General features: G+C 40.2%; 1 protein-coding gene across 1 annotated transcript in view; it reads left to right on the top strand.

The window, feature by feature from the left end:
• The window catches only part of mctp1a (multiple C2 domains, transmembrane 1a), a 182,543-nt gene that overhangs the window by 68,189 nt on the left and 100,299 nt on the right, over nt 1-14,055 (top strand). The window contains exon 2 of the mRNA XM_050050022.1: nt 1,833-1,953. Within this exon, the coding sequence (XP_049905979.1) occupies nt 1,833-1,953 (121 nt within the window). The remainder of the gene's footprint in view (nt 1-1,832; nt 1,954-14,055) is intronic.

The following is a 14,055-nucleotide window of genomic DNA, read 5'->3' on the forward strand; positions in this document are numbered from 1 at the left end:
TGGCAAGTGTCAGTGGGCTGCCAGTACTGACATGTTGTCGCCTGAACTGCATAGATTTACAGCTATTTTAAGACTATTTTCTACATTGATATTCCTCAGATGTAGTTTAATAGTAGCATAACATGATAGCAATATCTCACACTCTCACACTTGCTAGCATGTTTGTTTCTCAAGTGGCATATTTACCAGTCTCAATTTCCTCATGCATAGAAAATGAAAGTTAATCATGATATTCATTATAGATTATTACATTAGTTTCTGAGGGCAGCCCGAGATAATCGCTGTAATATAGTGGGACTACACTGGACTGCAGTGTAATTATACTCACTATTATTAACCTGTAGCCTCGATGCAATGCTGTCCCTACAGTACTGAAGAACAGTGCTGCACTATCATATTCCACCATAACAACGTCAGGCTACGTCTAAAAATAAGGTGCTGACTGCTGATTGCTGTGCATATTCTATTAGCAAGCAATAAAACAACTATTAAATATGTATATCGTTAGCATTATTACACATAGACATATAGACTGTTATTAGGGTTACCCATCCTTCACTGTTATTACAGGGATTTTTGTCGACAATAGCCCACAGTCAGTTTATGATTTAAGGCAGCCAGACATCATTCTGGAGACAATGTTATTAGCAATTACAGGAAATGTTATGACAGCATCATTAGTGTGCATTTTGATGACAGTGTTAAAAGGGAGTCTCCTCGAGGGCTGCCTTTCTCCGTTTTCTTCCCCATTTGCATCCTTACCCTAATTTTAGCTGTCCAAAGATCACTCTGCTCTGGTGCTCCTCTGTAGAGAGAGCTGCTCTTATGCTATCCTTGGTAGTCTGTTAGTGGCCTCCCAGTGGCCCACTAGCATTTTTCTGCTCTTTTATAGCTATGCTTAGCCTCATCTCAGAGTACGATAGCTGGGTAGATATGACAGCAGTGCCCACGCACGAGCTGGGGGAAGGGTCTGAGAATAAAAATAAGATGAGCAAAGGCTGGATAATGAAAGTAAGCTGTAGTGGATCTCAGAGCATACCCTGGTTCGTCATGTGGCTCGCTAATGGGCCTCTACATCCAAGGGGAACCATGATTAGAGCCAATGGGGGCTCCCTGACAAAGTACAGTACAGCACTGCCCTCAGGGCTGCAGCATGGCATGTAACGCCATAGAGATGACCCCTTCCAACTGCTTTATACTCAGAAGCTTTCCAAGGAGGTTGCATGCCTTTTACAAGTAGTTGTCAGGCTACACATTCAGCATGTATCATGTAATGTATATTGACTTTTCAAAGCGTGAGAAATTTCTCTGTTTACCTTTTTAAATGTCTTCTTAGCTGCAGGCTTTTTATTTGCCCCGCTCAGAGAGATTCATTCAGAGCAAAGTGATGCTGCAGCAGAAATTTCTCTTACATTTTGGACACGTTTTAGCTGACGTTTAACTTTCATTGTATCTAAATATTAATGGCTCTGACTCAGACCAAAAGTTATCTGCCTTATAATATAGAAATAATCATTTTAGGAAGTCAGATTTATTAAGATACTGACCATTTTGAAATAGCTGCCATTTAATTTGACATATTAATGTATATCTTCTATGCTTTTATTGTGGTTATCTTTTGCTGCTGCCTTGGCCAGGTCTCCCTTGAAAAATATATTGTTGCTATTATTGATTTTAACGTCACATACGTGCTTGCTGATGCTGTCATTTCTTTGACTCAAAGATGTGTCTGGTTTATGTACTGTATGTCTTCTTCCTTTTCTTTGTCCTTCTTTTTATCCTCCACTGTACTGGTAAACCTGTATAGCTCATGTGACTTCTTCTCTCTACAGGGCATCAACATAGTGGGGCCCAGTAATGCAGAGCCGCCGCCTCGACCTCCGAGCCCAGCCATGTACCAGCTGGATATCGTCCTGAAGAAAGGGAACAACTTGGCCATCCGAGATCGGACAGGTAGGAGCTCTGTTTGTTCTTCCTGTTACCTCAGCAGCATTGAGGTTTATGTGTGAAGACAGGGTGGACAGCTTTATCAAGCCTCTATTTAGCTCACCAAATGAAAGCTATGCTACCCTGCTCTCTGTCCACCTCTTTCGATTGCTTTTTCACTGATGCAGGCAGCCCAGTGCCCAGGATACCATCTTTGAAGAACTGAACTGTCTTATGCTCATTTTTATTCTTAGTGTATCCTACATTCACCTGCTGTCTTTGGGAGTCTTCCTCCATTTTTATACGTGCCTCTTTTTGTCAATGTAATATTTATCTTGGCACTATTCTTTCCTCTCTTTTCACCTCAATTTTTCACCTCTTTCTTATCTCGCTCCCCTTGTAGGGTTTTATTAAATCACACATCTCGTCCTCACGCCTCACTCCATTTTCCATGTGTGAAGTGAGATGAAATTACTAGGGATGATGCGGGACATTTCATGTGCATCCAGGAAAACAATTCAGCTTTGGCTCAAGCTAGAACAATGTCACATTGTGAACCAGTTTTTGCTAGTATGATACCCTGGCTGCTTTTGTGTAATGTGACTAAACCATAGTGTATGTCTTTCACTCCAGTGTTCCAGTGTGATCAAGGCTTTTAGTTTAAGTAACGACTATACTGTATTGTTTATTATTTCATGAGACCCATATTCTCACACGTTTCTGCATTTCATGATAAATATTTAATTCAGTGGCTTAAAAGAACCAAAGTCAGAGGGCCAAAAGTATTGAGTGGCACTTCATAATGGTTAAGGGAGGGGTGGAGCAGGAGTGCGAATGTTTTTGCAGTGTTATCTTGAGTTGTCGCCCATTGTGGAGAGAAATAGAGTTTATCTGCCCTTTTCACCAGTTTAAAAGATATTATCTCTATTAAACATGCTGCTAAACAGTATTTTTTTGCGTCTTTGGAGTGACTGTGATTTTAACTGCAAGACAGATTCTAGCCCACTGTGGAGGCTGTCTGAGCACAGCCCTAATCGTGTTTTTAAGCAGGCAGTTATGTCTTGCATAGTGGAAAGGCCAGCCAGAAAAACAAGCGAGGTGAGAGATTTTCTTATAAAAACTCACAGACAGTGGTTTGGATAGTGATGGATGCAGAGGTCTCATTAATGGTTGTAGCAGTAACCATGACGACAGACCCGAAGAAAAAGCTCCCTCCCGTACATTTTGCTTGACTACCTGTCCGCCTGGATAATGAGCAGTGAGGCACAGAGCTCACCTGTCCTGTCCTGAGTGCATAAAGACAGCTCATTAGAGAGAGAAGAAGAGACAGAGACACAGTTAAATAAAGGAGATATCGTGGATTGAATTTAATATGACCAATAATATCTTAATAACAATCAGTGTTGTAACACAGCTTGTTTTGTCACACAGTGTTCAGAGAGTGCTTTTTTGTAAATATTAATATATGCAGCAACTGATTAAATCTCAACATGCTGTACTGTCAGGACATTCACATGCTTTCCTACAGCAACCAAAGGATAAACTGCAAAAGACAGACATAGGATTTTTGGGATTTTCCATGAGCCAATCAGTCTAAGCTCCATTGTCAGGTAGATTGAAGAAGCGCTTGGTTGTCAAAGAAAAGCATTTTCTGGAAGAAACAATTTACCTCTGGTACCTATTGATTCACTAAAATCCTCGACATGAATTATAAATGACACAGATGGCTCCCAGTTTTGTCTGCAAAACATTTTTCGGAAACATCTTCTCAGAAATACCTCCGCAGCATTATGGAATTTCAGATATTCATACTCAGTGAACCTGGAAGTGAAACTAAAATGAACTGAGCTGAAATTCTCACTTTACATCCAGACTTTGCATACTAATCACCACATTGCAATATATCCTAAACAAGTGTGGCATCAAATCAAGTGGCTGCTGTCTGATTTCCAGTCAAACTGCTATTAAAGTCTTGAATATTGATGGATACTGGGATTTACAACTTAACTTTAAAGGAGACTCGACATGACTTGACTTTAAAGGAGCTAACAGAAGCACACAGGTAGCAAACGCCTGTCGCCGCAGCTCTGATCCATGCATCAAAGTGATGTATGCACCCAGACACAAGGTTGACTAGTCAGACACAAAAGCAGGAGGGGGGGGGGGACTCAGTGACAAGGGGCATCTGATTTCACATTAGCACACTGTCTTCTGTTGATATCCCTTTGTTGTAGATCCAAGTCATAAAAGGAAGCTTTTTGTGCAGCGAACAAATGAGGCCAGGGGCTCAACAGAAGTTGAGATGGAAAAGCCCTCACAGCCAATTAAAGGATCTGTTGCTATAACAACATTTCCTCAATTTGAGGAGAGTAAAGTATGGACCCTTCTCAAAGTGAATACAAATAAGACAGAGAGTGGAGGGACAGTAATGGCAACAAAACATTTGAAATTGGAAATAAAACTGTGCCTGACCTGGCTGTTCTCCAGAGAAGCACTTTTTTATGATAATTAAATCAGGATGATGTGTTTTAATTCACTTTACATTATAATAATAAAGTATATGTATGCAGTATTGTAAATCAACAGACACTTAAAGCAGATGATTCACTAACTTTAACTTTACATTTTAATTTAAAACATCATGTTACATCTGTGGCCGGAGCTTCTTTCCATAATGCGTTCACCAAACTTTCCCATGACACATTTCATTGTGGGCTACACAATGTGCTGCAAGCAAGAGGATATGTCTGTCTTTTGGCTATAAGAAATAGAGTTGAATTTTTAATAGTTGAGGATTTCCTCCTCAGCAAGAGGCAAGACAGTGTCCAGAACATGAACAATACATCCAACACCAATCTTTGAAGGCTCATTCTTGTCAGTCTTAGACTTTTTGAACCCTTTATGGTCACTTTCTATACCCATAAAGTACTAGCAAAAACAAGTTACCATGCATACAGTAGCTCACCTGCAAGCAGTGTATATGCAGCTGCTTTCCTGTAAGGGCATGATACAGTAAGGAGTCACAAATATGATTTTATCTGATTAAAAAACATAATTTTTCTTATAAATGGGTTCAAACTAAAAGCAATCCCACTGATTAAACTAAATATGAAATATTAGCCTCTCTTGACTGGCCACAGAAAAGCCTCTTCTCCAGTTGGCAACAGCTGCACTCTCCTGCGCTCCTCATAAAACATTTGAGCTCTTGCACCCTCTTGTGCTCGTGAATTCCGCTGAGCATGCAGATGCTGTCATCTTAAGCCTGTGAGTGCGTGGTGCTCAGGGCAGAGAGCAGATGTGGGACACAGTGAAGGCACTGACATTACATGCTGGAAGAGCAATGTGTCATTATGCAAATGTCTATGTGTCACATTATACAATACAATACAATACAATACAAATTTATTTATATAGCACATTTAAAAACAACAGCGTTGACCAAAGTGCTGTACATCAGATATAATATACAAAAGTCAATAAATAAAACACAAGAAAAGAAAACACAAAATAAGACAACAAAAGACTGCCAACTCTCATACAGGGACAGAGAAGGCCGACGAAAACAGGTGGGTTTTTAAACGAGATTTAAAAACAGGGAGGGTATCTGCCAGTCTAACCTGGAGGGGGAGCTCATTCCAGAGTTTGGGGGCCACAATTGCAAAGGCTCTGTCTCCCCTCTGCGCTAACCTTGTTCTTGGGACAACAAGAAGTGATCTGGTCGCCGATCTCAATGACCGTGATGAAACACATTTTTTCAAAAGATCGGAAAGGTAGGATGGGGCCAGCTCATTCAAAGCCTTAAAAGTAAACAATAAAATCTTAAACTAGATTCTAAAATATACAGGAAGCCAATGGAGGGACTCCAATACGGGGGAAATGTGCTCTCGCCTGCGTGCTCCAGTTAATAGTCGAGCAGCAGCATTCTGGACTAACTGGAGTCGAGAGAGGGAGGCCTGAGAAACACCAACATAAAGGGCATTACAATAATCAAGTCGGGTGGAGACAAATGCATGAATAACCCTCTCAAAATTATTAAAAGAGAGGAAAGGCTTAACTTTTGATAAAATCCTTAACTGAAAGAAGCTGGATTTTACAACCGAATTAATCTGCTGATCCATTTTAAAACAATTATCAATTTTAACCCCGAGATTTGTCACAGTGGATTTGATGTAAGGAGCAAGAGAGCCCAGGTCAAGAGGGGCTTTGGAGGCACCACTGGGTCCAAACATTATGACCTCGGTTTTACTGTCATTAAAATTTAAAAAGTTCAGAGCCATCCAAGCTTTAATGTCCTTTAGACATTCAGACAAGGGCATGTAGATTTGACTGTCGTCGGCATAAAAATGGAATGAGATGCCACGTTTTTTAATAATAGCACCTAAAGGGAGCAGATATAGAGAGAAGAGGATTGGGCCTAGAATGGACCCCTGGGGGACTCCATAAGGGAGAGGGGCACATGATGATTTATAATCCCCAAAGTTAACCGAAAAACTTCTCTCAGACAGGTAAGACCAAAACCACTCTAAAGCAGCACCACGAATACCCACACAGTGCTCTAGGCGAGAAATGAGGATCTTATGGTCCACTGTATTAAATGCTGCTGTGAGGTCTAAAAGTACATGAATAGCATGGCCCCCATTGTCGGTGGCTAAAAACAAATCATTAAAAACTCTTAAAAGTGCAGTTTCTGTGCTATGAAGAGGCTTAAAACCGGATTGAAAAGTTTCAAGAATGCCATGTGTATTTAAAAAGGACTGTAGTTGTACAAGTACAGCTTTTTCTAGTATTTTTGAGATAAAAGGGAGTTTTGAAATAGGTCTAAAATTATTTAAAACTAAGGTATCCAGGTTGGGTTTTTTAATCAAGGGCTGTACCACAGCCTGTTTAAGACACATTGGCACAATACCACTACACAGACTGCTGTTTATAATGCTAGAAACACTGACTGCGATAGAATCCCAGACTTCTTTAAAGAGGCGAGGAGGGACAACATCAGCGGGGGAACCTGAGGGTTTCATTTGAGCAACAATTTCCTTCAAAGCAGAAGGTGACACAGGCTCAAAGTGACAAAAAGTTGCAGAGCAAGTTGCGGTGACAGATGGGTCATAAGAAGGAGGTGAGATGCCTGCTCTAATAGAAGCGACCTTGCCCACAAATAATTGGAGAAAAGCTTCACAAGTTTGAGTGGAAGCCTCCAGATTACTGGATTGGGGGACGTTAAGGAAGCTGTTAATTGTACTAAATAGAACACGGGGTTTGTGACAGTTATTCGAAATTATATCAGAAAAGTATTTAGTCTTTTGGGCCTTGACAACTTTTTGATATCTGCACCAACACTCCTTTAAGACATCATAAGACACCTGCATTATGATGGTATTATGGTGTAATATTAATTTCACCGTACTGTAGCTCTTACTGATTCACATGTTTTTACATTGACAGTATCCTTTGTCTTCCCTTAATTCCTTAGCAGTTAACCATGTTATCTTCATCCTAATCCTCTTACAGTACACACAAATGTTTGAATATACATGCGTAGGTTGTAGATGCATCTATGTTCAGGATAGTCATTGCCACATTGGCATTATTCTCTGCTAGAGTTTGGTTGTTATCTAGCTGAGCCATCACAGCACACAGACCTCTAAGGGAGCACTTCCCTTATTCTCAGAAGACTGCTTGATAGGAGTAAGTCGATACCACTCCCGCACTTGTCTGGTGTTAAGCAAACAAGAGACATTTGGGAGCTTACCACAATAGTTTGCTGGCATTATCATCGGTCTCGCCTCAGTCGGCACAAGCCACTTCACAATTTGTCACCAGGAGAGACAGCCAACAGATGCCATGGTTTAATACTATGACAAGATAACCAAAATAATCATCGGATATGAGTGAACCAAGTAGATAGATGTGTTCCACAGTTGTTTTAACAAGGTACAGCTTGTACAGAAGCTGACGATGTGGTCTCTCATCTAATCCTGCCTCATTACGCCTCCCTCTGATGATATTGTATTACATATAAACCGCAGGAAGACAGAAATTAGCAGTGAATTAGACGGAGTATGAATGATGGCCACTCCTTTTTTTCTTTTTGTTTATTGTTCCAGCCCAGCAAATCCTTCTTGTCCAATAACCTTGCTTTGAATTTCACTTTCACTTATCCTGTTGGACCCTGTTGTGTCCCCGGGGTGCTAACCCTGACTTAGCTGTCTTATATGATGGGTTACCAATGGGACATTTTGCAGCTTTGAAGGTGACCTCAGATGAAAACACACAGCCCTCCATCTCTGCTCTTACACTAGTTCATCTTGGGTGAGGTGAAACAAGGTGACACTTATATATAGCCCAAGACACAACAGCCTTTCTTTCCATCTTGCATACCTTCTGTGTGTTTGTGTGTGTGTGACAGAGGACAAAGAGGATGCACGTTCCTTATTGATTTAAGCATTTGCTGTGTCTTTTGACTTTAAGGGACTTTTTAAAGTGGGGTTGTATGAAGTACTTATCCATAGTCAGAGTAATATATACAGTAGATGTCAGTCAGCATGCCCCCAGGTTGAAGAAGCAGGCTGGATGCTGACATGGAAGCCAAGCAATTTACTGCTGTGGAGAGATAGCAACAAAATGTATTTTTGCCACCTAAGAAACGTCCCACCTTAAAAAAAAAAATCAATATCAGTTTAAGTCTACACTATATTGTGAGTTTTTTCGCTGCCTTGCCTGAATGTCAGACAGTGATTTCAAACAGGAAAATGAAGCTGTTATGTTGCTCTCTTCAAAGGCAGACTCCCAAAACTTCAGCATTGCTGAACAGAGGAGCTGCTGGTCTACCGCTTTGTGTTACTGTGTGACTTTGGGGTTTGGAAGGGTTAGTTCAGATTGTCAGAGTCACACAATAACACAAACTAACCAACTGATTAAAGCAGCGGAGGACCAGCAGCTCCCTTGTTCAGCCAGCTAAAATGACTGTTTTTCTCAATGGAGTCTGGTTGCTGTGGTGAGAGCATAGATGGGGAACTGAAGCTGTTAATGTCTCTCTCATCGAAATGGGCTGTCTGACCAAAAGTTAAAGCGGTGAAAATACTCTCAATGTAGGGCACACTTAAACTGATACTGATTTTTTTTTTAGGTGGCTAAAATACGATTTGTTGCTGAACCCCATCTACAGCAGTACATTGTTTAGCTTCTGTGTTGGACTCCAGCCTGCTTCTTCACACTGGGGGCACGCAGACAAACCTACTGTTGTTAAAACACTTTCTATGGATAAGAACCCATTTTCAAAAGATCCAAAATATCCCTTGACATAGGTGTACACTTTTAGACAAAACAGCATGTGAATTCTGTGCCGTTACCAAACCAGCCTCAAAGTCTTGGACGCTGGGCTTCCCCACATGCACATGAACACAAAGGAAATTTGAAAGGTTAACATAACAAAAAAAAATCTGTTCATAGAGGAGACTTCCTGCTGCCTGCTGATGTGTGTGAAAGGCCTCCCCAGGTGCTACTCCAAGAAAGCATTTCCAGCTGTCAGAGGCGATGAATGGGTAATGTCCAACAGTTTAGTAGTGATCAGGAATCTAGGAGGTGTGACATAGTTTATAAAGTTATAGTGACCAGATGATGTGGTGTTAATTGGGCTACTAGTCATGCACAAAGATCAAATGTTGATCAGCTGTGAAGATGGATTTGTTAGTGCTAAACATGTATGCGTGTGTGTGTTTTGTGTGGATGTGTAGTTGTGTTATAATGTGCACGTTTGTACAATATATCTCCGTTGAGTGTCTATTTAAAGAGGCAACAGATAGCATATTTTCCTAAATATATCATTATGAAAATAATGTAGGTTGCACAGGGTAGTGGCTACAGTAAAATCAGACTATCAGTGTTTACATAGGTTACTTAGTGGCTGTGCAATCTTTGCAATAAGCTTCTGCCACCGGTGCCGAAATTTCGCGGAAAAAAATCTGCTTTACAGCAGGAAATGTGTCATGTATTGCGAAGTTGGTCGGTCAGCCAATCAGGGACTGGAGCTGGTCCTTATAAGGAGTTGGGCATGAGATAGTTGAGTCACGAGCACAATGGCAGACGGACAAAGTTTGGAGACAAGTGAAAAANCCCTTGGACAGTGATACCCCCCTCCCTTCCTTCTGTTCTCTTCTCACGGAGGCAGCTATTGATGGACATCGCCCAGCTAAGTTACGCCCAGCTAAGTGAACACTGGACTTTGTTTCCCATTCAATTTGAGCTCCAACCGGCGGCATTGTTTCCATACAGTACCCTTTATTCTAGAATCGGGACTGTTTACATGTGCATATTGGTATAATTCCACTGTGTCTACTGTTGTTTGTACTGATACTGTAGATATTGGTATAATTTACTGTGAGTTGTTTGTACTGGTACTGTGCATTCTGGTATAATTATTTGCAATAATTATTTGCATTACTATTTGTTTTTTCTTCAGATAAATCTGATAATTGTTGCTCGGTCTCTTTGCTCATTTACTTAGTAGAGTGTCCACACACCTTCTCATTCTACATATACATAGAGGTGGTATACCAGTGGCTTTACAGCCTACATTTCATTTAATTTAGAGAGTCTAATAGAGTCATATTATTGATTATTTCTGATCTCCACAGTCAATTTGGTCTTTGCGACAGTGCGACCAACACCACTGACGCTAGGTGGCGCCAAGCTAAAAAAAACCACCCCGAATTCTATCTGTTGCCTCTTTAAGTGTTTGAGTTTCTTAAAGTTACCATAGAGTTATTGAACAAATTGTTCCTAAAGTTGATGGTTTAATGATTCCCTGTGCAGATATCATCTCTCTCAGGCTCTGAAACTGGGGAGAGTGGAGTCCTAATGACCGTTTTAAGCACCAGAACTATTCCTGTTCTACTCCTTGGTTTGGATGTAATGGGTGATTATGCAAATGAAACAGGTGCACGTTGTATTGCACAGAACTGACTGTGCTGCATTTCAGGCATAGTTTAGTTGAATGCAGATGAATCAGATTGTTTCAGATGGGAAATTGTTCCTAATGGAATGTGATTTGTGGTGTCAATCTGCAGATATGATCAGAAAGAGGGAAATGAGCATTCGCCTGAGCTGCAAATCATTTTTTATCTGCTGAGACACACTTTTTGCTTTGCAGTTATTAATTATAATTCTTTGTTTAAAGATTACCTTCATTCAGGTTCGTATGCCATTGTAAATGTACAACATCTCAAAAATGCAATACAGGTCAACTTTAGATTCCTGACCCTATAATTAAGAGTGGTAATGCAATTTTTGGAGCATTTAAACACTGACAATAGAAACACTGGTGAATTTGGTGTGTGTGTGCGTGTGCTTGCATGTAGTAGGTGGTTTCCCAATTGTCGGTTATATGCGCAGGGATGCAGATGTGAAACAGGAGCAGGACAAGTCATGATTCAACCCGTTTTATAAGTTTGATTATAAAGACAAAATAATGGTTTTCCCTCGACTAGATTGACTTAAATGTAATATTCCCAAACTTTATGTTCAACTAAAACTTGACTAAAAAGCAGGATAAGGTTGACTAAAAATGCTAAAAACTAACAGCTAACTTAATTAACGATAGTTGTAATTTATTGTTTTAATTTGGGTGTGTTGTGCTCATTTAGCTTTTATTTTATGAAATTGTATTTATTTTATTCCACAGGAAAGCTTTATTTGTTAAGCTCCAAGCTGCTCCCAATAACCACGCGTAGGCTGCTATGGTTTAAGTTGTCTCTGAGACAGATAGTGGAATATGTTGCACATTTTGCCAGCCAATAAATAAACAGTTTTTATTTAAATACTTAACATACAATGTTGTTAAGAATAGTTAAGATCAGTAGATAGAAGATAGATTGGTATCTGACTGCTTCCACTGATTGGTGATCAGCCCAGAAATCCTGATCAAAGCCTCCTTAATAACAGGCTGTTCTGGCCAGTCAGACTTTGAGTCACATTTAAACACAATATTCCCAAAACTGATGTGAAAAAAACTCAGCAGAATATACAGTATATCTGCAGACTTAATGTGTAATACTATGAATTATTAAATTAAGTCTAAATGTAGTTTGTCTATAAACTAGTGCAGCCAATGTTGGCTTATGTGCATTCCTTGTCCTTACACATCTCTACTAGAAACTCCTGTGATTACATCCTGCTGAGACTAAGTAATGACTAGACGGTTGTGTGTGCTGGCACTTTCCGTGCTCATTATATGGTACATATGTGCTGTGCGTGTACATACTTAAAGGACTAATATTAGTGTAGAGGTTTGCAGTGATTAGATCTCAAAGTACGGCTGAGACCAGTCTACAGCAAGTCTAATTATCTCGTCTCCTGCGCCACGGCTTCTTAAGATTTGAAAACAGCGAGAGAGCCAGAGCTTGACACCACAGTCGGCATGTTGTCTCCTGTTTTATTTCAAGTCCCCTTCATTGCTTTCTCACCTCCCATGCTGTTCTCCCACATGCTGTGCAGTTTTGTGCTTTATTTTTGTTTCTGCTCATTCAGCTCAGCTGTATGAAACGAGATCTTACTGTTACAGTATCTCACACTTTGCATTTAATTGCATCATGGTGTTCCAGCATGGTGTTGCACAAAATAATGAAGGTTCATTTGGGGTAAATATCAGCAGAGGGCAGAAAAGTAAAGTCCTTTCATCATAAAGCAGCAATAGGCAGAAGCATGCATGTGTGTGATTGTGTGTAATTGCAATGAGGCAGGCTCTCAATCCATCTGCCAGCATCCCATGATGAAGGCTCTGGTCTTTGCAGCCTTTTACAGCCAATACATCCTCTAGAGCAGATTGCATTCTGGGTAATGGGAAACCCCAGAGCTGCAACCATCCGTCAGTCCTGACATTACACATAGACCCAGCAGCTCACACTCGTATATACACATTCTCTCCTACAGCCGCACACAGCGCCCACGATCTGAGCATGAGGCTGCTTCAGGTTTGCAGCTCAAGCATGACTGTCGGTTTTATGGGCAGCTTTACTACATTTCTCTCTCCTCCTGTTCTCACATCTCATGACAAGCATCAGTGAGCCTCCTTCATGGTGTGGTTCTTAATAGCAGCATTTTGACAGGCAATGTGTTGGCCAACTCCTGCACTCTATATCAGTGCAGCAGTGAGTGCCAAGAAGAAGGAAAAGTTCAGAATGAGCAGTTAATTTAAAGGTCAATGCTGAGGTTAATATGGTGCCACTTTTATTATCTTATCATGAAATCCATTTTTTTTTCTCTTAAGTAATAGTTGGCTTAATTTTCTTTTTTCATTACCGGCCTGAGACAAATTCTGCAGTGTCTTTTTGTGCAGAAGTGGTGGATGAAGTACCTGAAAGCCATACTTGAGTATAAGCAAAGAGATCTTATCAGAACTGGCTTTGGTAGAAGTCAAGGCCACCTATTAGAATGTTACTTGTATAAAAGTCTTAAAGTATTTGGGGCCGCATTCACAAACACTCTCAGAGAATACTCTCAGAGAGCTCCTAACTTAGCCCAAAAAATAGTAAGAAGTTCTATCTTGGGATGATTTAGGAAGGTTTTCAGAGCAACCCAGAGCTAAGAAGGGACAGAAACTTTTACTTTAGTGATCTTTATCTCCATGAATCATTACTTGCGCTCTCTGCTGTGGGGATGCCATTTTCTGCTTCCATCATGAAGTTGGTTTCATTGTCATGTGGGATGTAGTCACTAGCATGTAGCATCTAATCTAATCCTGCTTTGAGAACGCCTGTTTACACTTGCGCTGCACTTGTTTGCCCGTTATTTTGTTGTAACAAAGTAATGAAAATGCTTAGGACACGGAAATACACTGGAGTAAAACTGGACTAAAATACTTTTACTCCAATAAATAGAAACGTATTAGAGTAGTATATTATTTAGGAAATGTGATCGAGTAAAGTTAAAGTTAATATATAAAAACTTGAGTAAAGTACAGATACTCCCAAAAACTACTTAAGTATTGTAACAGTATTATTACTTCTGATCAGGAGGCTGCTGTTTATAGTATTATAGATTATATCATAAATGAAGGTATTCAGAGAGCTTTCCTGAGAAGTTGTTTTAAAAGTTGAAGATTTAAGATCATCCCTTGGAGAATGAGATTCCTTA

The sequence above is a fragment of the Epinephelus moara genome, chromosome 8 (genome assembly GCF_006386435.1).
Source record: "Epinephelus moara isolate mb chromosome 8, YSFRI_EMoa_1.0, whole genome shotgun sequence".
Taxonomy (NCBI): Eukaryota; Metazoa; Chordata; class Actinopteri; order Perciformes; family Serranidae; genus Epinephelus; species Epinephelus moara.